Raw genomic sequence first — 23,566 nt, 5'->3', positions numbered from 1 at the left:
AGTTAGGTTTAAGTAGTTCTAAGTTCTAGGGAACTGATGACCTCAGATGTTAAGTCCCATAGTGCTCAGAGCCATTTGAACCATTTTTGGGTTGTGGTTTCTACTACAATCTATTAGAAAATGCACCCGTTTTTAATACGAGATAAGCTGCTATTGAGGAAAAATCCTTTCCCGGTTTTCTCTCGTTTATTTTTCTACCTCATTCTCTTTCTTAAATCAGCCCGCAAATTTCCTTGTATAAAGACGTATTCATTAAAAGTACATAATTTTTTTAATAATTTATGAGGACAGACACATCATAAAGAATCATTTAAAATCCACACACATGTTCATGGAAGAACTCGAATTTGCTACTAGGTCGTCGGAAATCAATCTTTTATACTACACAATCGAAAGCTTTGTACTTCATTTTAGTCTGACGAATTTTATCCTTGCTAGCGGATAACACAGCTATTGACGAAAAACAGGTACAACCTAAATGTACATGTCCAGACGGGTATTTGAACCGTGAATGGCAAGGTTCTGGGATTCAGTCTCGAAGCGGCGCAGAGTTAAATGTGTTACGAAATGTAATTATCCATGTTATGCTTCCCTAGCATGAATTTATATACCAGGAATCTATTCGTCTATATTTATTGCAATACATCTACTGCACATACCTCCGCCGTTGTATGAGAGTACTTTTGCTGTATTAGCCGTACACACCGGAAACGTGTCAGGGTTGGGGGGGGAGACCAAACTGCGAGGTCATCGGTCTCATCGGATTCGGGTAGGATGGGGAAGGAAGTCGGCCGTGCCCTTTAAAAGGAACCATACCGGCATTTGCCTGGAGCGATTTAGGGAAATCACGAAAAACCTAAACCAGGATGGCCGGACGCGGGATTGGGCCGTCGTCCTCCCGGATGCGAGTCCAGTGTGCTAACCACTGCGCCACCTCGCTCGGTTGGAAACGTCTTAGAAGTGCAGTTAAGCCTCCTAGCGTTTCCACACAAATTTCAGGGGCAACTGGCGATGAAAATATCCCGAAACGAAATAAATAAAGTTGAAACGCAAATTGGCTTTATGCGCCTGTGGACACAGAACCTACGTAAAGATTGGGAACTAACTATTAAATCCTGCCAAGACATATATATTCCTAACAGCGAATTAACAGAGTAACTCATCTGTTCCAGACTCTTTTCAAATCCAAAACAAAACTTGCTGGTCCGATTTTGTTGGCATGAGACAAACAATCGATGGATGCATGCATCATTAAGTTCAGTATCCACATTGCCACAACAGTGACTAATTTTTAGCAACACTGATTTATTCATGTGGAGCGGTTTATAATATCTGATTAAACTAAGAAACGTGACTGCCGACCCAATTTCGCTTTCTTAGCACGTAAATTCGGTTGGTTGCGTTTACAGCAGCGCAACTTCGGAATGAACAAGGTATAAGAGAGGTGCGTGTTGGTCTTTGTCACTCTGCTGTATTTAAACGGAAAATTGAAACTAAGGAACGAAAACTTAATTACATCTATCAAGCATTACATTTTTTTACTTTTTTCCACTTCAGTTTGGTAGGCTAAAGAAATATGTTTGCACACACGGCGATTATATGAACATGACAATACGCTAGGGATTCAAACATCACTATAAACGACAATATCTAGGATGTAATAAATTTAACTACAAGGATGTTGAAGGATGTTAGCTGAGAGTTTCGACAAAAGTAACGAATGCTAGAAATAACCGCGTATAAAATGTTCTACCAAAACTGCCCGAAAAACTTTCCACGAAAACAGAAGACAAGTATTTTTTTAGCACAAGTGACCGCCAAACATCATATGCAGCTTGAAGAGCACGTTGCTTAAGTATGGACTGATCATAATGATCTTGTATGCTGATATGCCCATCATCACATCTTGCGCCGACAGTTTTCCATCAATGATCATGCGAAAATGTTAGTTTACCAGACGTAAATTGAAATTCATATCGACCTACGTGTCGACTTTCAAACTGGATGCGATTTCTGTACGTGCTAAAGTATTATGTGTGTTTCGTCTTTAGTTTTATCTGAACTCTAACTCTTGCATATTCGTCATGTATCAGTGCGTGTGCCAGTGTTGTATCACGAACATATAGCATTATTAGGGGTCGGATCACTTTTTTTGTGATATTCAATCTACTTTGCTAGTTACGATTATTATAATACTTGCCTCTAACATACTGCCATATTAGCACTATATAACATAATGTCTGAAACTACAAACATGTGAACTAACAAATACAGTGAACAACTAAAGTAACTTCTAGATGTTATTCATTTGCACGTCGTGATATTAACAGACTCCTCTCAATAACAACATGGGCAGCATAGGACAAACCAAGTGTCACTTTATTCAGAGAGCTAGAATCTGCCAAAGGTGAGGATTATGTAAACTCAATACTGACCCCACGACTTATCTTAGAAGCTAGATTAAGGAAAGGCAAACCTACGTTTCTAGCGTTTGTAGACTTAGAGAAAGCTTTTGACTATGTTGAGTGGAATACTCTCTTTCAAATTCTGAAGGTGGCAAGGGTCAAAAACAGGGAGCGAAAAGCTAATTACAATTTGTACAGAAACCAGATGGCAGTTGTAAGAGTCGAGGGACACGACAGGGAAGCAGTGGTTGGGAAGGGAGTGAGACAGGGTTGTAGCCTCTCCCCGATGTTATTCAATCTGTATATTGAGCAAGCAGTGAAGGAAACAAAAGAAAAATTTGGAGTAGGTATTAAAATCCATGGAGAAGAAATAAAAACTTTGAGGTTCGCCGATGACATTGTAATTCTGTCAGAGACAGCAAAGGACTTGGAAGAGCAGTTGAACGGAATGGATAGTGTCTTGAAAGGAGGATACAAGATAAACATCAACAAAAGCAAAACGGGGATAATGGAATGTAGTCGAATAAAATCGGGTGATGCTGAGGGAATTAGATTAGGAAATGAGGCACTTAAAGTAGTAAAGGAGTTTTGCTATTTGGGGAGCAAAATAGCTGAAGATGGTCGAAGTAGAGAGGATATCAAATGTAGATTGGCACGGCAAGGAAAGCGTTTCTAAAGAAGAGAAATTTGTTAACATCGAGTATAGATTTAAGTGTCAGGAAATCGTTTCTGAAAGTAGTTATATGGAGTGTAGCCATGTATGGAAGTGAAACATGGACGATAAATATTTTGGACAAGAAGAGAATAGAATCTTTCGAAATGTGGTGCTACAGAAGAATGCTGACGATTAGATGGGTAGATCACATAACTAATGAAGAAGTGTTGAATAGGATTGGGGGATGAGTTTGTGGCACAACTTGACTAGAAGAAGGGATCGGTTGGTAGGACATGTTCTGAGGCATCAAGGATCACCAGTTTAGTATTGGAGGGCAGTGTGGAGGGCGAAAATCGTAGAGGGAGACCAAGAGACGAATACACTAAGCAGATTCAGAAGGATATAGGTTGCAGTAGGTACTGGGAGATGAAGAAGCTTGCACAGGATAGAGTAGCATGGAGAGCTGCATCAAACCAGTCTCAGGACTGAGGACCACAACAACAAAAACATGTAAACTCCAGCAGTATGACTGTACCAGTTCTGGTATACCCTACACTGTTGTCATTAGCAACAGCATGCACTGTTGGCAGATCCTCCACCCTCCCCAACCCCTCTGACACACGCCAAATGGCCAATTGTTCTACGTATAAAATGGTGGAAAATTCAAAGCTACTTGGGTTTTCTCCCACTTCTGGATTAAAACATGGCGGCGAGTGAGTGACGTGCGTTGGCTTGGCTCGCAAATTTACGTGAAATCTGGAGGTGTTTTAAGCAGTTAGGCTAGTCTACACATACTAAAGCCGCATATCTACTCCCAAGTGTCGTATTTTACATCGCACTTAAAATGGAAAATCGCCGAACAACGCGCAGTGCAGCCAACGGCCAGGCCGGCGACAGCGCAGGCGTGGAGTCCACACCGGGAGCTGCGGCCGCTCCGCGCGGCATCGCTGACATCGCCGCACTCTTGAAGGCTGAGGTGAGGTGAGTGCCGCAGTGCAGGCAGGCTAAGGAGACGCTCGGGCTCGTTCTTCAAACCATCACTGATGCAGTCACTGCAGCAGTGACGGACAAAATACAGAAAACTCTGGAGGCGAATGCGAGCGAGATCCGTGCACTGGACACATCGTTAAAAGCAAGTGAGGAGAAAGCACGACTGCTCGAACAGAAATTGATCGAGAAGACGGACGAGCTCGAACAATATCAGAGACTCAATAATCTCAGACTGTTCGGCATTCCAGAGAGCAGCAGAGAGCACACAGATGAACTAGTCATAAACCTTGTCCAAGAGAAGCTGGGCGTGCAGGTGACTTTGAGTGACATCGACAGAAGTCATACAGTGAGTCGTAGGTCGCCAGGTTCTACAAAACCAAGATCTATAATAGTGAAATTTGTGTCCTATAGGAAAAGATCTGAAATCTTCAGAGCGAAGAAGAATCTCGCGAAGTCGGGTCTGACAGTACGCGAGGATCTGACATCTGAAAGACTAAACATTTTGAAGAGAGCAATTTCGAAATTTGGGCTACAGCACGTATGGACAAATGACGGCAGGATAATGGTTAAGACCGAAAACGGAAAGAGAACAGTTTGCAGTGTTAATGAACTCGAAAGCCTGTGCATTAGAAGCTAAATCATGTCTAATCTTGCTGCCACTAACCTGTATGTTTATATTGTTTACACTGTCAACCATAACGTAACTAATGTATTATCAAATTTTTCGGTTCTCCACATAATTTTTTTATCTCTAATTGTTTTCTAATGTAATTTTGTTATTATTTGTATTATCAACTTTTGGTTTCTCCTCATAAATATTTTCATCTCTAATTGTTTTCTCACGCAATTTTGTTAATTATATAAGGTAGTTTCACTTCCATCTTTAACTAGCAACCCACCATCATACTTTAGTGGTTATCCTCATAAGTGCAATTAGTATCACACTCTTCCGTTACGTGCAGATTACTCCCGTTGTGTTTAGCGAAATTCCTTCTCCTGCCAGCCCACGGCTACTTCCAGAAGCGTTGCAGACCTCGCTGACCTTGGCCGCAGTTCCCGTTGCCTCCCGGGGGACCCACCCCCTCCCCCTCCCGGCCGCTTTCACTGCGCAGAACTGGGAGGACACTCCCTCACCCCCTCTCCTTCACACACCTTCCGCATTCCTCATGCCAGACCCTCTTGTCACCGCTAACCACGAACCGCAAACATCTGTCGGCAGTCTCCTCGGGCAACCAACACCCGAACGCACCAAGCTGCATATTGTACATGCAAGTGTCCAATCTCTGCCAGCTCACTTCGACGAGTTCAAATATATATTTCAGACTACTGATATACACGTAATACTTTTGTCAGAGACTTGGCTGAAACAAAGTATTCCTACAACTTCCGCAAACCTAGATGGCTATATCTTTCTCAGGCACAACAGATGCAACAGACGAGGGGGACGAGTAGGGGCGTATATACGCTCTGATTTGTCACCTACTTTACTACATACATCCGACAACAATGTAGATAAACAAGAGGAATATATGTTCATAGAGATCAAATCCCTTAATAGAAAGTGCTTAATATGTGTCCTTTACAAACCACCTAAAATAGGAGGGTTCACCTGCTTCGAAACAGCCCTCTCTAGTCTCCAATCGTCATATGAACATGTAATTATAGCAGGTGACACTAACATTAATTTTCTGCGCAATAGTCCTTCCACTGGGAAATTTAAGAGGATGCTTTCTTCCTCAAATATGACGCTACTTCAGCTGGCACCTACTCATCACACAACTACCAGTCACACATTCATAGATATATTCGCAACGAAATCTCTAAACAGAATAATCCGCACCTCTTAAATATCTGCGCGTGGCATGTCTGCCCATGACATCATTTTCATGACGTATTCACTAGAATGTCCTAGAAAGAAACAAAAACTGTCTACATACCGAGACTTCAAATGCATAAATTTGCCTGAACTCGAAACTGAGGCACAAGAAATAGTTCGGGGGATGACCTCTACTCCCCTCATGGACATAAACGACAAACTCCAAGATTTCACTAACAAAATTACTCAACTATATGACAAATACGCTCCAATAAAGACCAGAAAAGTAAAAAGAAAACCTGCACCTTGGCTGACTCATGACTGGCTCATGAATCTCAGAGACGCTGCACATCGAGCATACAAGATTCACCCTACACATGAAAATCACACTGTATACAAGTAGAAGCGAAACAAAGTCAGTCAAGCGGTGAGAAACGCTAAGCTCAGGCATGCCCGTACATTAGCTGACAATAGATGTAGACCAGCTATCCTGTGGAAAAATCTCCGTAGTCTCGGTTTAGGCAAAATAAAAGTTGCAGAAAATCCCATGGTCCCAGCTGAAGAACTAAATCGATTCTTCACATTACCTGCAACCACAATTGAATAGCAAAAAAACAAAACAAAAAAAACAGAGAATCGTTGATTAATTGATTACTTCATGGGGATGAACAACTGTAGCAAAGAAAAATTCTATCTACGGCACGTCACTTGCAATACTGTCAAGAAAGCCATAACGCCGATTAGATCAGCATCTACTGGACATGATGGCATCACTATACAGATGCTAAAACTTATTATTGATCAACTACTGCCCTCTATAACAGACATTTTCAATGATTCATTAATCACAAGTGTTTTCCCTGAGGCCTGGAAACTGGGACAAATTAAGCCACTGCCTAAAAAGGATATCGCCACAGCACCCTCTGACTACCACCCCATCTGCCTTCTTACTGCACTATCAAACGCCTTAGAATATATACTCCGTGACCAGCTCACCACCTACCTAACTACTAACAACCTACAAGACGAATACCAATCAGGTTTCCGTAAACATCGAAGCACAACATCCGCACTGATAAAGGTGACAGATGACCTGAAACTTGCCATGGACAGACAAGAAGCGACTATCATTTGTTTCTTAGATTTCAGCAAAGCATTTGATACTGTCGACTTCGACATCTTACTAGCCGAACTTAGCGGTCCAAATTTCTCACCAAGTGCAGTGCAATGGTTTCGCTCATACATGACGTCTCGTCAGCAACGCGTCCTGTCAGGGAATATAAAATCGCAATGGCGGCAGGTAGTGTCAGGCATCCCCCAAAGCTCAGTACTAGGTCCCATACTCTTCTCTCTGTATGTCAACGATGTGTAATCGGTTCTGACTTATTGCAGATATCATATGTATGCTGATGACCTTCACTTGTATCTAAGTGCGAAACCAAGCAATCGTAAGAAAGCTATTGAAAATTTCAATACTGATCTCGATGCACTATCAAAATGGGCACAGGACATAGGACTAAAACTAAACCCATCTAAAACCCAAGCGGTACTTGTTGGTCACTCTAAGCTCATTAGCCCAATACATCAGGAATCCGTACCATCTCTTATCCTAAATGGAACAAATATTAACTTCTCTCCCTCAGCGAAGAGTTTGGGAGTAATAATAGATGAAAATCTGAATTGGACAAGCACGTAACTGCAGTGTCCAAAAAAGCATCAGCATCCCTTCATGTCCTACAAAAAAACTCTTCCCTTTCGATCTGAAAAAGAAATTAGTACAAACGCTTATACTCCCAATGATTGACTACATCGATATTATCCTACAAGGCCTCTCTCAGGAAAACTCGCGACGTCTGGAACTGGTCATGAATGCCTGCGTCCGATATATCTGTGACGTTCGACTTTTTGATCACATTTCATCAGCATATGCAAAATTTTCCTGGCTGCGTGCAGACAAACGCAGAGATTTCCATGCACTCTGTCTCATCTACTGCCTTATAAATGTACACTGTCCCTCATATCTCTCCTCGTCCTTAACGCTTATGTCGGAACAACATGACAGAAACACACGTTCCCATCATAATAAAATCCTCTCTGTTCCACTGCATCGCTCAGTCACCCCCAATCCTTTACAATAGCGGGAACCCGACTCTGGAATAACCTCCCTCGTTACGTTAGAGAACTTAAAAATATGTCCTGCTTCAAAAAACGGTTAATGACGTATCTACTTAAGCAACAGTAATGCATTCCTATGCACATGAATGCACGTCACCTCATTACTTCCCTCTTTCCCCCTCCTTAAATCTCCCTTCCCCAAAACTCGCTATACTAGTAGACATCTACTTTACACACCAAGATATTAATGTACATTTGCACAAATCTTCATTACTATTGCCAATTTTTCTCATGTTTATCATTATTATTTGATTTTTTTTACTTTTACTATTATTGCTTTTATCATAATTTGTATGTTTAGCACCTGTTGTAAAAATACTGCCAGTACTTACTTTATTAGGTGTTAGTCATTACTCTTTATTCATATTGTGACTAGAGTAATCTAATTTTCTTATTTAAACTACTGTCATGATGTAACTCTGATGCGTGAAATGCTGCATGAGTGAAACACTGATGTAAGAGAGGGCCTGATGGCTCTAATCTGATCAGGTTAAATAAATAAATAAATACATAAAAATTAAAGTCAGTACAAGTGAACAATGCAAGATGACTGTGAGAGGACGGGAGCCACCTCCTCTCGTGAGTGTCGACCTTTTCCAAACCATACGGGTGTCGCATACAGGTACGACACCGTGCGTTGAATAGTTCGGGTACTGCGACTACTACTTTGTGCAGCATGCTATATAGGCTTGATATTTTATCTGGAGTACAGCACAGCACATTGTATAGTCTGAGTAGTGCGCTGGATACCTTGTCATACAACCATGTACATTAGTCTCGGCATTATGTCTGTGGACAGCACCACATAATGCTATTCTACGTGGGTATTGGGTGGTACTATCTACCGTAACGTTGGTACTCGCAAAGGGGTGCCGTCCCTCCCTTTGACAAACATTCTGCATGTTTCATCCGTATATACTTCAGTTTTTGGGTAACCACTTTCTGCATACACTTTGCCTCTTCGAATAATAAACCTCTAAGTCCAACAACAGCTCAAAATTCTGGAACTGCTTGGTTTCTCTCTATCATAACAACTACGACTGAAAATGTATGAACTGCTAAAGTTCCGTGCGGTTAAAGGCGCTGCAGTCTGGAACCGCAAGACCGCTACGGTCGCAGGTTCGAATCCTGCCTCGGGCATGGATGTTTGTCATGTCCTTAGGTTAGTTAGGTTTAACTAGTTCTAAGTTCTAGGGGACTGATGACCTCAGATGTTAAGTCCCATAGTGCTCAGAGCCATTTTGTTTGTTAACTTTCATCTCATGTATAATCTGATAAGTTCAAATGGCTCTGAGCACTATGGGACTTATCTGAGGTCATCAGTCCCCTAGAACTTAGAACTACTTAAACCTAACAAGCCTAAGGACACCACACACATCCATGCCCGAAGCAGGATTCGAACCTGGGACCGTAGCAGTCGCGCGGGTCCGGACTGAAGCGCCTAGAACCGCTCGACCACCGCGGCCGGCAATCTGCTAAGTCTTTTCGACATAGCAATAACTGGACTGCAAAGCCTTCCTGACATTGTAAATGTTTGAACTACAAAGACTGTCTCAAAAGGAAGAATTGTGAAGTCTCATGGGATATATGTATGATGGAACAAAACCTATTGCAATTTGTAAAAGTATTATATTCTTATCCTGATACAACTTTTATACACTGTTACTTTATGAACCGTGGAAAATAAATCATTATCATAAACACATTATCATTCTTTTTTTCTACATTATCCCTTATTCATCACACTGCAGTACTTTCCAAATAACAGTTTTTATATGATTTAAATTCAGCATGTACCCTGCAAACCAATAACTCCTGTTACGTTTTGACAGTGACTGTGGAAAGTCAAGTTCGTCCAGTTGGAGATATAATCATTTTATTTCACTGTCGATGAGTCATGTGCTGTTATGATGGCTACCTTATAGTTTTTGATTGACTAATATTTCATAATCCAGGATGTAAACTACTTTCAATTTTTGTACCATTAGACGAGATTTACATTTCGATGAACTTGCCTTTAAATGTAATACCCGTACAGGGCAGAACATTTTAAATGAAAGTCGCTGTCTGGTCTCGACGGATAAACACGCAATTGCAGTAGCTGTGTTGGAAAGAACAGTGCAGTGTTTCTTCGAACACCGAATTTCATCGTCATCATTCCATTATACAACAGATGCGAATACATTTCATGTATTTCATAACGGCTGTACTCACCGCAGTGCCTATTTTTTTGGACATGCATGCATGTCCGAAGGAACATTGCATTGTGTTTTAACAACACAGTCACTGAAATATCGTAAACGTGAGTCCGCCGTACGTGTTCCCCAGGGTTAGATACAAGTGATCGACACACCTTAAATCGCTCGACAGAAACTGCTAAATACCTGAAGGTTGTAAATCAGTTCTTCTCAAAAAATGTGGACAATAAAAATACAGACATGAACAGAATTGAGTAGAAGCATGTGAAATGTTGTGCTACAGAAGAGTGGTGAAAATTAAATGAGAAGATCGAATGTAAATGGGAAGATCGAATGACTAATGAGAAGGCAATGAACAAATGGAGAATAAAAGAAATTTATTGAACAAACTGATTAAAATAGTGAATTTGTTGATAGAGCACATCCTGAGACACCACTGGATCGTCAGTTTGGTAACGCAAGGAAGTACTTGTGGGGGGGAAGGAGAGAGAAAAACATTGAAGATCAAGATACAACGTAGTTCCAAATCGGTGGAGAATGCAGTAGTTATGCAGAAATGAAGAGGTACTGAATACGGACGGGAAAAATAAATTTATGGTAACACTTCCGCGAAAGAAAGGAGAAGTCGTTATGACAAACTCTGGGGCATCAAATAATACATAATTTGGTGCAGGAAGAAGTATGGAACCGACAGCCACACAACATTAAAAATTATCGATATTGCATTGGCTGCGTTGTTACGAAGATAGATGCAATGTTCCTACGGATGTGTACCGAGGTCCGACGGAACAGGCACTGTGGCGACTACAGCCGTTATTATAAAATTATTATTATTACATGGAATGGACTCAAATTCGCGAATACGAACAACCATCAATTGTACATTCGAATGTCGACAGTGAAAATCGGTGCCCGAAGAAACACGGCACAGTTCTTCTTAACACAGGTACTGCAACGGCGTATTCATCTGCCGATACCAGACAGCAACATTCAATTAAAATGTTCTCACCTGTACGGGAACTACATAATGTGTCGAGTACAGGTTGTGACGCAGGAACAACAACATATAGAAGTTCGCGTCTGGCGGTGAGTCGTGGACGGATAGTCAAGGCGGTTAAGGCGACTGCTCGCATAAAAGGGGAAATCAAGGTTCGAGTCCCGGTGCGGCACAAACTTTCTTCACTGTCGTCATTCCCTTATAAAACTGATGGTTCTTCGGATTCGCAACTGCGATTACATTTCATGTATCGAAATTAATCGGCGTTGCTTTCCTATGTGTGTAAATTACGTGGATTAAGTTTCATTGCGTTCAAGAACGACTACACAAAAATAAAAGTAAATCCATCGGCGGTTTTACGACCATTCAGAGAACGAATTCTTTGAACAGTGACGCTCCGGTAGTGTGATTAGAGACGCGTCCAGTACAGGTGTACAGTGAAGGAGCTGAGGCGACTGGAAAACTCTCGGAAGTTAAAACGCGAAACGGCCTACGCGTTGAGCACAAAAACGGATGCTGGCTCAAAATCAGCTGCAGCGCGCGGACGAGCGCCCGGCCGCTTGCCTGTGTGCCGTCCAGGGGCGTGTCCGACTGGAAGCGCATCTGCCAAGACCGGCCGCTATGACGTAGGCGGGAGCGGAGTGAAACGGACAGGCAGGCGCAAACAGCGCGGGCCGATAGGGGGCGGGGTGGAATCACACGGCGGCGCCGATGCTGCTGATGACACTGCGCTGCAATTCGCAGACAATAATGCATCGCGGCCCGGGCGCAAACAGCGAATTAGCATCGCTGGAAATCGCGGCGCTGCACACAGAGGGCCGGCGCGGCTCGGTCGGGCTGCGCGCGCCGCACCTCTCCGCTCCTCTCTGCCCGCTAATACGCAGCGCGCCAAACTAAGTTTGCGATTGCTATTTGCACCCGCGCGCCCAGGAGCCGGCAACAACGCCGCCTCGTAACTACATTAGAATTTCTAATCAATAAGAGCCAACACGCGGGCCCGCCCGGGAGTACAGTAGGCGCCGTAGCCGCCCGCTAAACTATATTGTTACCGAGCCGATACGCGATCGGGGAACAATGACGTCTACGCAACGTGCTCTGCATACAAGCACCACCGTCACACGACACACGGTTCTTGGACGGTGCCACACTGCTGGGACGTAACGGGGCACGCGATGAAATCTGAAGGGAAGACCGCCACGTATCTGTTGCTGGGTAGACGCGTCCGAGCTATACCACAGCATACGGCATCATAATGGCCATTCAGAACGAAAAAACTGTTTCCGTATCGCTCAACTTTCTGTGAGAAGGAACTGTAATCCGTACCAAAAAACTCCCGTTCCATCAATACTTAGATTCTCAGTCTGGGATCCATGCCACGTACGACTGATAGAGGAGACAGAAAATCCGAAGAAGTGCTACGAGTTATGTTGTAAGTTCATTTAATGTGCGCGAAATCGTCATGGTGATGTTCACCCAACTCCAGCGCGTCGTATACCTCACCACGTGGTTTTCTGGCAGATTTCCGAGAGCGTATGTTCCTTGAAGAGCCAACCAACATATTGCTATCTCCTACATATATCTCGCAAAAAGACGCTGAGATAAATTCGATCCGACACTAAAGCTTACTAACAGTCTTTCTTTCCGCGGATCATTCGCTAGTGCAACAGGAAAGCGGGGGATGTGACAGTCTTCCACAAAGTACCCTCCGCCAAACACCATAAGGTGGCTTGTGGAATGTAGATTTAGAATGACTAATAGAAAAAACAGCATAAATTGTGCGGTTCTGTCCCTGGTTCTGCGAGCGGCACATTTAACTATGTGCTCACGTCACACTTACTAAGATTCTTACTGATTTCGATAACGTTTGTACGTGACCAGATGCGAGGAGAGGGAGGGGTAGGGTGAAAAAAAGAAGGAACATTACGGTTTAACGTTCCGTCCATATCGGAATCATTAGTAATGGAGCATGTTTCAACGATGGAGAAGGAATACGGTCGTGCCTTTTAAAAGGATCCATCCCAGCATTTGTCTAGAGCGACTTATGGAAATCATAGAAAATCTAAATCTGAATGGCCGGACGCTGACTTGAACCGCTGTCCTCCACAGTGCGAGTTTAGTCTCCAGTGTGCTAACTACTGTGCTACCCAGCTCCGCAGAGTCAAAATACTCGATGTTTCGATCCCTTCTTCAGGACTGTCCCCACAGGCGGAAATCCGAGCAATCATGAAGAAGATTCAGCGCAGGAATCTAACGGTCGGGTATTATAGAATCTTAAAAGAGGCATACGATGCGGCCTAACCGCCAGTCTTACAATTTCTTTGAAAAGGCAACGTCATGGATCGATAACTAACATACAGCTAGTTTCAACTAAATGACGTGTATGAGGACCAGAACTTTTCCAGGGAACAGAAACATCTCTGAAACTATTGTTCACATAACTGATCGCGACTTTTGAGACTAAGAAAAATGGTTCAAATGGCTCTGAGCACTATGGAACTCAACATCTTAGGTCATAAGTCCCCTAGAACTTAGAACTACTTAAACCTAACTAACCTAAGGACATCACACACACCCATGCCCGAGGCAGGATTCGAATCTGCGACCGTAGCAGTCCCGCGGTTCCGGACTGCAGCGCCAGAACCGCACGGCCACCGCGGCCGGCTGAGACTAAGAACTAGGTGTCGCTTGTTTCGTGCGACCCAAACAAAGGATTTGATATAATTTCACTAAACACCTTTTCTATCACAACTGAAGTTCTATGGTGCACTTAATCCCACAGGGTAAACATACCATATTTACCGAGAGGGGCCGAATTCGTTGTGAGAAGAACATTCTTTGAACACTGTTGCGCTCACAAAGTGAGCTTTACGATTTGAGCGCATGTGTATTCTGCAGTAGTCGAGTGTCAATGAGTGAACCAGTAAGTTGCGTCGCAAACGGAGGTGGACAGAATCTGGAGAGAGACACTTCATATTGAATATCAAAAGCGAATTCAGTGTCTACAAAAGCCAAGAAGTGGAAATTTGATGAAAATATGACTATAAATTACTCGGAGGAGAAGGAAGCAGTAAAGAGCCATTAAGGGAATTATGTTCGGGTTTAAGTAGCTCAAGTGTTGAAGGTTAACAGTCGCGTGTACATGAGAAACTATTCTAAGAGCCGAACATTTGGAGATAATTCATTGACAGAATTGAACTCTGGGTTCAAAATCGTGTGCATCTCTGCTTATGCACTTTATCTGTACTGAATCAGTACTGTCCACACTGCATTCTTCGAAATGTGGATTTCTCTGGAAAGTTGACGTATTCTTTTCCAACAAGATCTCACAACCCCATTCCAGTTTACGAACAATTCTTTAAAGAAAACCTTGGCCGGCTTTCTGTGGCTTGAACGAACCAGTTACTCGCATCTTATTATCCAAGAGTGATAATACAGTCAGCAGTCAGGGTGGTGTCAGATTCGAAACTTATCTCTGTACATTCGTTCGACTTTCTGATCTGCAAGTTTCAGTTGCAGATTTTCGACAACCAGTCATGAACTCCAAACACGCCTACGGCTCATCACAGGCGACTCAGAATAGTTTTTCAAGGTAGCGCAAGTGGCAGGCATTACTTTAAAGTGAAGCATAAGCATTTTACAAATACGAGCCTGAAGATGCGTCCCTCATTCAAGATCTCGTATCCTTTGAAATATTCTCTTTCGACCAATTAGTTCCTTATCTCTAATTATTCAGGTTAGGATGCTCTATCATCTGTTTGGGACACTCAGTAAGTCACGTTGTAGGCGATGTTGAGTTCTTGTGACAGCCATTAAGAGCGACTGGTTTGACGTACATCTCTCAGTGCAGCAAACGCCGCTGTTGCCAGCTCCTCTTCACACTGCGCACAAGGCGTGTTCAGAGGCAAACTCTGTGTAGTCCCGCTGCTTAATCACAGCCCCACTTGTGTTCCGTGCAAGTAGCTGTCGGCCTCATCGCAGCCGCTGCTTCCCTACTTAGCTTTCACACAATAAACCGGCCTGATTTTCTACTTATTTACCGACACACAACTACAGACATTAAGTGTAATTCCAGCTGTGTTTAAATAATAATCAACGTGCCTCATACATTGTGTCGCCGTACATTAGCGTGGTATCTGCCAACTGGTGCAGAAAAAAACTGCCCTGTTAATGACACGCGGTGCTTGAGGAAGCCTAATTGAGTAACGGTGAATCATAATAATAGCTCCCAACACAAAGTAATCGTACTACTTCAGTAAGCGGCCTTTCCAGCCTGGAAAAAGACTAAGCGAAACACACGCCACCAGTTCCATTTCCAACTCCTCTACCACATATAGCCAAACTCTTGCCGTCCCCGACTGTCTATAACGTAATTTAAACACACAATTAATGTAATACCTGTAACACAAAGGTAGTAATAAGTTCTGCGTGCTGTCGGGCTTGCTTCAAATTATTTATGTCTTTCTGATACCCCACCTCCCACGTTTATCATTTCAATAATATTCTAACTGTGCAAACCATCCGAAAAATTGAGTTGTGTAACTGACAATGGAAAGACTCGTGTTGGATATAGCGAGTACGAACAGGAATAAGAGTAAGAAGAGACGGGAGATAAGGTATCCATACTTACGTAGGAATTTTGAATGGGAATATAACAAAATGTCGGAAAGTGGCCTAAGGAAATTATTTAATAGATTTCTTGTTGTAAGCAGCATCTCATCATGCGGTAGTTTTGTCACTGCGAGAGCGATACAGAGATGCTCAACAAACTCCACTGGCAGTAATAGAGGCTTACTATTAAAATTTGGAGAGAGCACTTCCGGAATTGTTGGACAACATAGTAGCTCCTTCCATATTCATCTCGTGAAATTAACTCGACGGGAAAACTGGAGAAATTACAACTAATACAGGAGTTTATCGACAGTCATTCTTCCCACACGCCATTCGCGAGTGGAACAGTGAAGAGGGATAAGTTAGAGGTACCAGGAATATCCTCCCTCAAAACACCATTAGGTGGCTTGCGGAGTATGATGGAAGGTCGATAGGAAAAATAATGTTTGCCTTGAGCTCAGTAACAAAATCGAAGTATCAACATTTTGGAATACATATACACACTTAAGAATATGTTTGTGAAATTTTGCCAATAATTATTGGTTTAGAATGCCCAACAGTCACTGCTTATGTATTTTATCTGTGTTAGGGCATACGTGAAAAGCAACAAGTTCTTTATCTGTAGTCATCCAGCACTTAAGCAGTAATTCTTAAAAACGGGAATAGGAGAAACAATGATCCAGCATTGATCATAAGGTGGTGGTGGTGGTGGTGGTGGTGGGTAGTGTTTAACGTCCCGTCGACAACGAGGTCATTAGAGACGGAGCGCAAGCTCGGGTTAGGGAAGGATTGGGAACGAAATCGGCCGTGCCCTTTCAAAGGAACCATCCCGGCATTTGCCTGAAACGATTTAGGGAAATCACGGAAAACCTAAATCAGGATGGCCGGAGACGGGATTGAACCGTCGTCCTCCCGAATGCGAGTCCAGTGTGCTAACCACTGCGCCACCTCGCTCGGTGATCATAAGGTCTTCAACGTGGATCTCTTTTGAGATACCCCACTTAACTGGCAAACCCTGTTCTGACGAAACCGAAAAATATTTAACAGTGACATTTCGAACTGCATTCTCAATCTGGTAATTCTGACTGAGTGTTGGAGGAACGAAACGGACTGCGTGACAATGGTGTGGTTGTCAGACATCGATCTAAGTCCACCAGTTCGCTAGTCTGTATGCTGTAGAATGGAGCAAGGAGGAATACGATTTAACATTCCATAGATGATGAATTAATCAGAGATCGATCTACATCTAGGTGACTACTCAGCAATTCACACTTACGTGCCTGTCAGAGGCTTCATCGAATCTCTATACCGTTGCACACTCTAACAGATTGTGAGAAAAATGAATACTTAAATCATTCCATACGAGCTCACATTTATCTTATTTGATTTCGATGGTCATTTTCCCCATGTATGTTGGCGAAAATAAAATATTTTCGTATTCAGATGAGAAAGTTCGCGACTGAAATTTCATGAAAGGACACGGACAGGAGCAGGAAATAGACCGTGGCCATTCGAAAGGAATCTTTTCAACATTCTTTCAAGTCTTCCTGGGAAACCCAAGAGAATCTTAATCTCGACATACACAAGGCCTTTAAATATCGCTCGTCCAGACTCTTACCCAAAACGCCACTTAGCTCAGTATTCGCTCCGAAACGAGTCATACTGATATGACACTCAGGATCTTGACAGATGGGTCACTACTACGTCTACAAAGAAAACGAAATTTGTAGTAATCTAAACGAAAGCAAAGACTTGTTGCCATCCACCAAACATCACTCAAACTGATCAATGGTGTGATGCAACAGAGCTTGTCTGGAGAGGTACTTTGCTTGTTGGAGGCGCACAGTTCTACAATATGTATCACTGCTCTCAGTTTCTAGAATGAAACTGTTGCTACTAATGTTTCATGGTTTGCTGAACAAGGAGGAGGTAAAATGATCAAAGGCGCTAATCCCCACCAAAAAGAGGTCCTCTAACAAGTAACTAATAACTAGAGGAGCACAATATCGGTAGAAAGCAGTTCAGGAAGGCAAATGCACCCTAATACTGTGCCCTCGATCGAGAGCTGATTGGTATCGTTTTTATCACGACAGAATTCATACAAGGGGTGGAAATTGCTCCTCAGATATAATGAATATAGATAACTTTCCGGAATTTTCACACTGTTATGCTACAGCCATCTGTAGTGAGAGGCTAGACTTACAGTTTGGCGTGATAAAACTATTTATTACAGCCAGAGCAATGCCCTGCCTAGTCCGCCACAGGCGGAGACCGGCCTCTCGCTATTTCGCCCGAGCGGCGACCAGGCCCATGGTCGCGTTTATTCCGTGAGCTATGTCCGCAGCGCTCTTCTCGCCCAAGTGTGTAGGGTAAATTAAAGCTGCAAGAGTTATTTTGCTACATAAGAAGCAGTCACTTACACTTTTATTTTTCCATTCAAGAGACTTAAAGAAATAGAACTACAAAATACATCCATTACAAAGATAGCTGCCACGAAATAACTCATCTAAGGAACAGTCTGAAGAAGCAAGGACTACAAAGCTTTTATTTTTCTTCTAACCACTCTGCATCATATTCAATTCGCATAAAGAGCTAAAAACAAAGATTTTATGCATCCTATACTTACACAAAAGAACACAATGCTACTTTACAGTAAAACATTCTGGTGAGAGCCTTACCAAATAACTGTGTATAAGTAGAATGCCACTCAAATGGTTCAAATGGCTCTGAGCACTATGGGACTTAACTTCTGAGGTCATCAGTCCCCTAGAACTTAGAACTACTTAAACCTAACTAACCTAAGGACATCACACACATCTATGCCCGAGGCAGGATTCGAACCTGCGACCGTAGCGAGAATGCCACTCACATTTTGAGCATTACATATAAAGGGCTATTACAAATGATTGAAGCGATTTCATAAATTCACTGTAGCTCCATTCATTGACATATGGTCACGACACACTACAGATACGTAGAAAAACTCATAAAGTTTTGTTCGGCTGAAGCCGCACTTCAGGTTTCTGCCGCCAGAGCGCTCGAGAGCGCAGTGAGACAAAATGGTGACAGGAGCCGAGAAAGCGTATGTCGTGCTTGAAATGCACTCACATCAATCAGTCATAACAGTGCAACGACACTTCAGGACGAAGTTCAACAAAGATCCACCAACTGCTAACTCCATTTGGCGATGGTATGCGCAGTTTAAAGCTTCTGGATGCCTCTGTAAGGGGAAATCAACGGGTCGGCCTGCAGTGAGCGAAGAAACGGTTGAACGCGTGCGGGCAAGTTTCACGCGTAGCCCGCGGAAGTCGACGAATAAAGCAAGCAGGCAGCTAAACGTACCACAGCCGACGGTTTGAAAAATCTTACGGAAAAGGCTAAAGCAGAAGCCTTACCGTTTACAATTGCTACAAGCCCTGACACCCGATGACAAAGTCAAACGCTTTGAATTTTCGGCGCGGTTGCAACAGCTCATGGAAGAGGATGCGTTCAGTGCGAAACTTGTTTTCAGTGATGAAGTAACATTTTTTCTTAATGGTGAAGTGAACGGACACAATGTGCGAATCTGGGCGGTAGAGAATCCTCACACATTCGTGCAGCAAATTCGCAATTCACCAAAAGTTAACGTGTTTTGTACAATCTCACGGTTTAAAGTTTACGGCCCCTATTTCTTCTGCGAAAAAAACGTTACAGGACACGTGTATCTGGACATGCTGGAAAATTGGCTCATGCCACAACTGGAGACCGACAGCGCCGACTTCATCTTTCAACAGGATGGTGCTCCTCCGCACTTCCATCATGATGTTCGCATTTCTTAAACAGGAGATTGGAAAACCGATGGATCGGTCGTGGTGGAGATCATGATCAGCAATTCACGTCATGGCCTCCACGCACTCCCGACTTAACCCCATGCGATTTCTTTCTGTGGGGTTATGTGAAAGATTCAGTGTTTAAACCTCCTCTACCAAGAAACGTGCCAGAACTGCGAGCTCGCATCAACGATGCTTTCGAACTCATTGATGGGGACATGCTGCGCCGAGTGTGGGAGGAACTTGATTATCGGCTTGATGTCTGCCGAATCACTAAAGGGGCACATATCGAACATTTGTGAATGCCTTAAAAAACTTTTTGAGTTTTTGTATGTGTGTGCAAAGCATTGTGAAAATATCTCAAATAATAAAGTTATTAGAGCTGTGAAATCGCTTCAATCATTTGTAATAACCCTGTACATGATTACTCTGCAATTTACACTCAAACTGTTTCCTAGAGGGTTCACAGAACCACTTTCCAACTATTCCTGTACTAGTCTACACGCACGTTATAAAAATGAATACTTGAATCTTTCCGTGCGACCTCTTCATTTATTACGATCGTCATTTCCTGTTAGGTGCTGGAAGCCAATAAGATATTTTTGTACTTGGAGGGGAGAGCTAGGGATTGAAATTTCGTGAAAAGATTACTTTGCAACGGAGAACGCCTTTCTTTTAATTATTGCAATCCCAGCTCGCTTATCATATCTGTCATATTTTCTCCCCTATTTCACATAAGACCGTAGCACTTTTTCTGGTATCTATTTCGATGACCCACGACTATCAAATCAGGTAAGAAACCCAACCACTCAGTACTGCTTCAGAAGAGGACGACAGGCGCCGTGTAAGCGGTCTCTTTAATAGATTTGCTGCATCTGCTAAGCATTCTGTCAATAAAACGCAATCTCGGGTTTGCTTTCTCCACGATATTTTCTATGCGATGGTTCCAATTTATGGCGTTTGTTATTGTAATTCCTTGGTATTTTGCTGCATCTGAAACCTGACAATTACTACGAAATGCGATCTTTGTTACAGGAAATCAGGAATTCTATAGCACAACTGACGTAACAATTCAGAGACGCGCAATTTGATTAGAAGTCACTTGTGAGGAGCAGTGTCAAAAGCTTTCTGGATATCTATAAAGATGGAATCAACTTGAGATCCGCAGAGTGACATTTGACAAATCCATGCTGGTTATGTGTCAACAGATCGCTTCCTTCGAGGTACAGTATTTCGTAATTTTGGAACAGAACGTATGTTCAAAAATCCTGTTAGAAATCGATGTCAGTGAAAAGAGTCTACAATTCATCGATTTTCTCCTATTTCCTTTATTGTGCCTTGGTATCATATACGCAGCTTTCCAATATAGGTAAGGGTTTTGTGTCGAGCGATTGGTTGTATATGATTTGCAGAAATGCAGGTATTTCATCACCACCGTGTGAAAAACTGGTATACAATCCGGATCGGAAGACTTACCTTTATTAAGTGACTTAAGTTTTTGATTTCTTTATATCTATCACAACATTTGAATAATTTAAATGCTAATTTTGTGAGCTACGCACATTAATTTTATAATTCATGATGGGCAGTATACTATGCGAACGCTCTTCGTAGGCGCGTGAACAGGGATGGCAACAATGATTTGTAAGGCTTCAACGACTTTGCTTAACGAAAAATAGTTATTTTTGTGATCGGCGGGAGTGAAACAGTCAGGAATCTAGTATAAAAGGTCAAAAGGAAGAAAGATTCAGAAACAGGAGAAATACAATGAGTGGCGAACAGTCTAGACTGAGACGTGTGTGCATGTGTAATGAGACTGTGAAACGGCTGACACAACAGCGAGTCTGTGACAAGAAGCTGGTCAATACTGACGAAATCACCACTGTATTCAGTGAGAGTCACGGATCTACATTGAGTAAAATCCATAATAAGCTTGACTATAGGAAGGGGTGTACCTGATGGATGCCAAACCGGCTATCCGATTACCAGAAGGCGAAGTGACAGACAATGATTGACAGACAATGTTTCAACGAGTATTTAGGTATGAATGTGGAGCAGACGCTTTTCTGGATCAAATGGTGGGAGGAGACGAGTCATCTGTACATTATTAAGAAAGAGACAATAGATGCAATCGAAAAAGAAATCATCTTCAACAAATACAAAATAAAATCAGGGCACTAGCATCTACAGGAATTTGGACTAGGTGTCTACTGGTAAAGTGCGTGCCTCGAAACTGTAAGGTCATGAGCTGAAATACTGGTTAGTGGCCAGGAATGACGCGTGGTTCGGGTTCCACGTCAAACTGTACGTCCCCTCTCTTCGGTTGGATAACTGTCACGGAAGTCTTAGAAAACTTGCACTTGGTCATTGAGCCACGGGCTATAGTAATAATAATAATAATAATGTACAGGGAAATTCTGACTGACGATCTTTCGCGATGCCAAGGGCTCTTTTGTGAGATAGTCCCAGGAGACGAGGGCCACTGCCCGCTACAGTGACATTTTTGTAATCATATTAAGCTTGATAAGAAGTTCAGCACGTTGTGCTCCAAAGTTTTTAGAAATTAAGTTATAAGTATAATCACAATCTGCCAAAATCGTTACTACTCTGCACTAGTTTCGACAGTATGTCATCATCAGGCAGGCGTTAGAATTTAAAAAAAATGGTGTTCACCAAGCGTCAATAACATTAAAAATGTTTTATATAACACTTTAGTGTGTCTTGAGTATGGTGCGACTGCTTCTAGCCCACGATCTATGCTTTTGAGTTTTGTTCTAGGGTACATTATGTTGCGCCATACACAGTGCCTACCTTCACAGCATAAAACAGATACTGTATAAAACATATTTCAAAATTATAGGTATGTGGTGTACAGCGTTTTAAGATTCTAACCTCTGCCATCATCTGATAGAATTTTAAAATACTATCAAAACCAGCTGCACAACAACAACGACTTTGGCAGCTCTGTTGTGGTTACACACAAAAATGATGGAAAAAATACACGAGGCCTTCTTTCACAAGAAGAGCCGCTACTCCATAACGAAGCACGTACTAAGAATACGTTAGATGACTTCAGCTATGGGGTGTTACGGTGTTGAGTCATTTACTAATAAACCGAGTGATTTGACGCAATTAGCACACTAGACTGACATTCGGCGAAAGGCAAATCAAATTCCCTTCGGAAACCATCCAGACTTACGATTTCCGTACTTTCTGTAAGCTGTAGAAGGCAAATGCAGTAATGGTTTCTTTGAAAATGACACGTTGAGTTACTTCTCCAGTCTTCCCGAAATATCCAACTTGTGCACCGCCCCAAATGACCTCATCATCAACGGGATGCTAAAGCCTGATCATTGTTTCTTCCTTTCATCTTTCCTTCTATGAACCAAATTTTCACTAACCTCTGAAACGAAATCTGCAGTGACGAAGTTTACAAATGCTAAGAAAGTCGTGGAAGCTACATGAAGATATTTATGAAGTACATCAACTAGCTTTTTTCAATTGCTCTAGAAACAATTATAAAAAAATACTAATAAAGTACCAGTACATACGGAAACCAGCAACAAGCAGGACACTGCTGTGCCGGCCATCTCATAACACGCTACAAAAAAGAGCTACGTATTACATATCAACCTACCGGCCGCGCTGAGTGTAAATCACGATACAGCAAAGGAAAGACGAAAGAAGTCCAACGTCGCAGTTCCTTCGAGGCTGTCTTTACCGCGTACGCCGTTCCGGCCAAAGCACACTCTGAATACATTCCCAAATTACTTTCATATTTCCTGAGCTCGAGTTTTTACTGGCATGCATATGTATGTGTTTTAATGACCGGCCATATAAAACCGCTTCCTTCGATCAGATCCTACGGCCGGCGGGCGGCGGTATCGCGCGCGCAGAGGAGCCGTGTTTTTTT

At 42.6% G+C, this 23,566-nt stretch overlaps 1 protein-coding gene across 1 annotated transcript in view; it reads left to right on the top strand.

Annotated features, from left to right (window-relative positions):
• The first annotated feature begins 3,904 nt into the window (after positions 1-3,904).
• The window catches only part of LOC124795698, a 29,392-nt gene continuing 9,730 nt past the window's right edge, over positions 3,905-23,566 (top strand). Inside the window, exon 1 of the mRNA XM_047259778.1 lies at positions 3,905-4,041. Within this exon, the coding sequence (XP_047115734.1) occupies positions 3,905-4,041 (137 nt within the window). The remainder of the gene's footprint in view (positions 4,042-23,566) is intronic.

This window comes from Schistocerca piceifrons, chromosome 4 (assembly GCF_021461385.2).
Source record: "Schistocerca piceifrons isolate TAMUIC-IGC-003096 chromosome 4, iqSchPice1.1, whole genome shotgun sequence".
Lineage (NCBI taxonomy): Eukaryota > Metazoa > Arthropoda > Insecta > Orthoptera > Acrididae > Schistocerca > Schistocerca piceifrons.
Note: the sequence above shows the minus strand (reverse complement) of the source record. Positions and strands in the feature narration are given on the sequence as shown.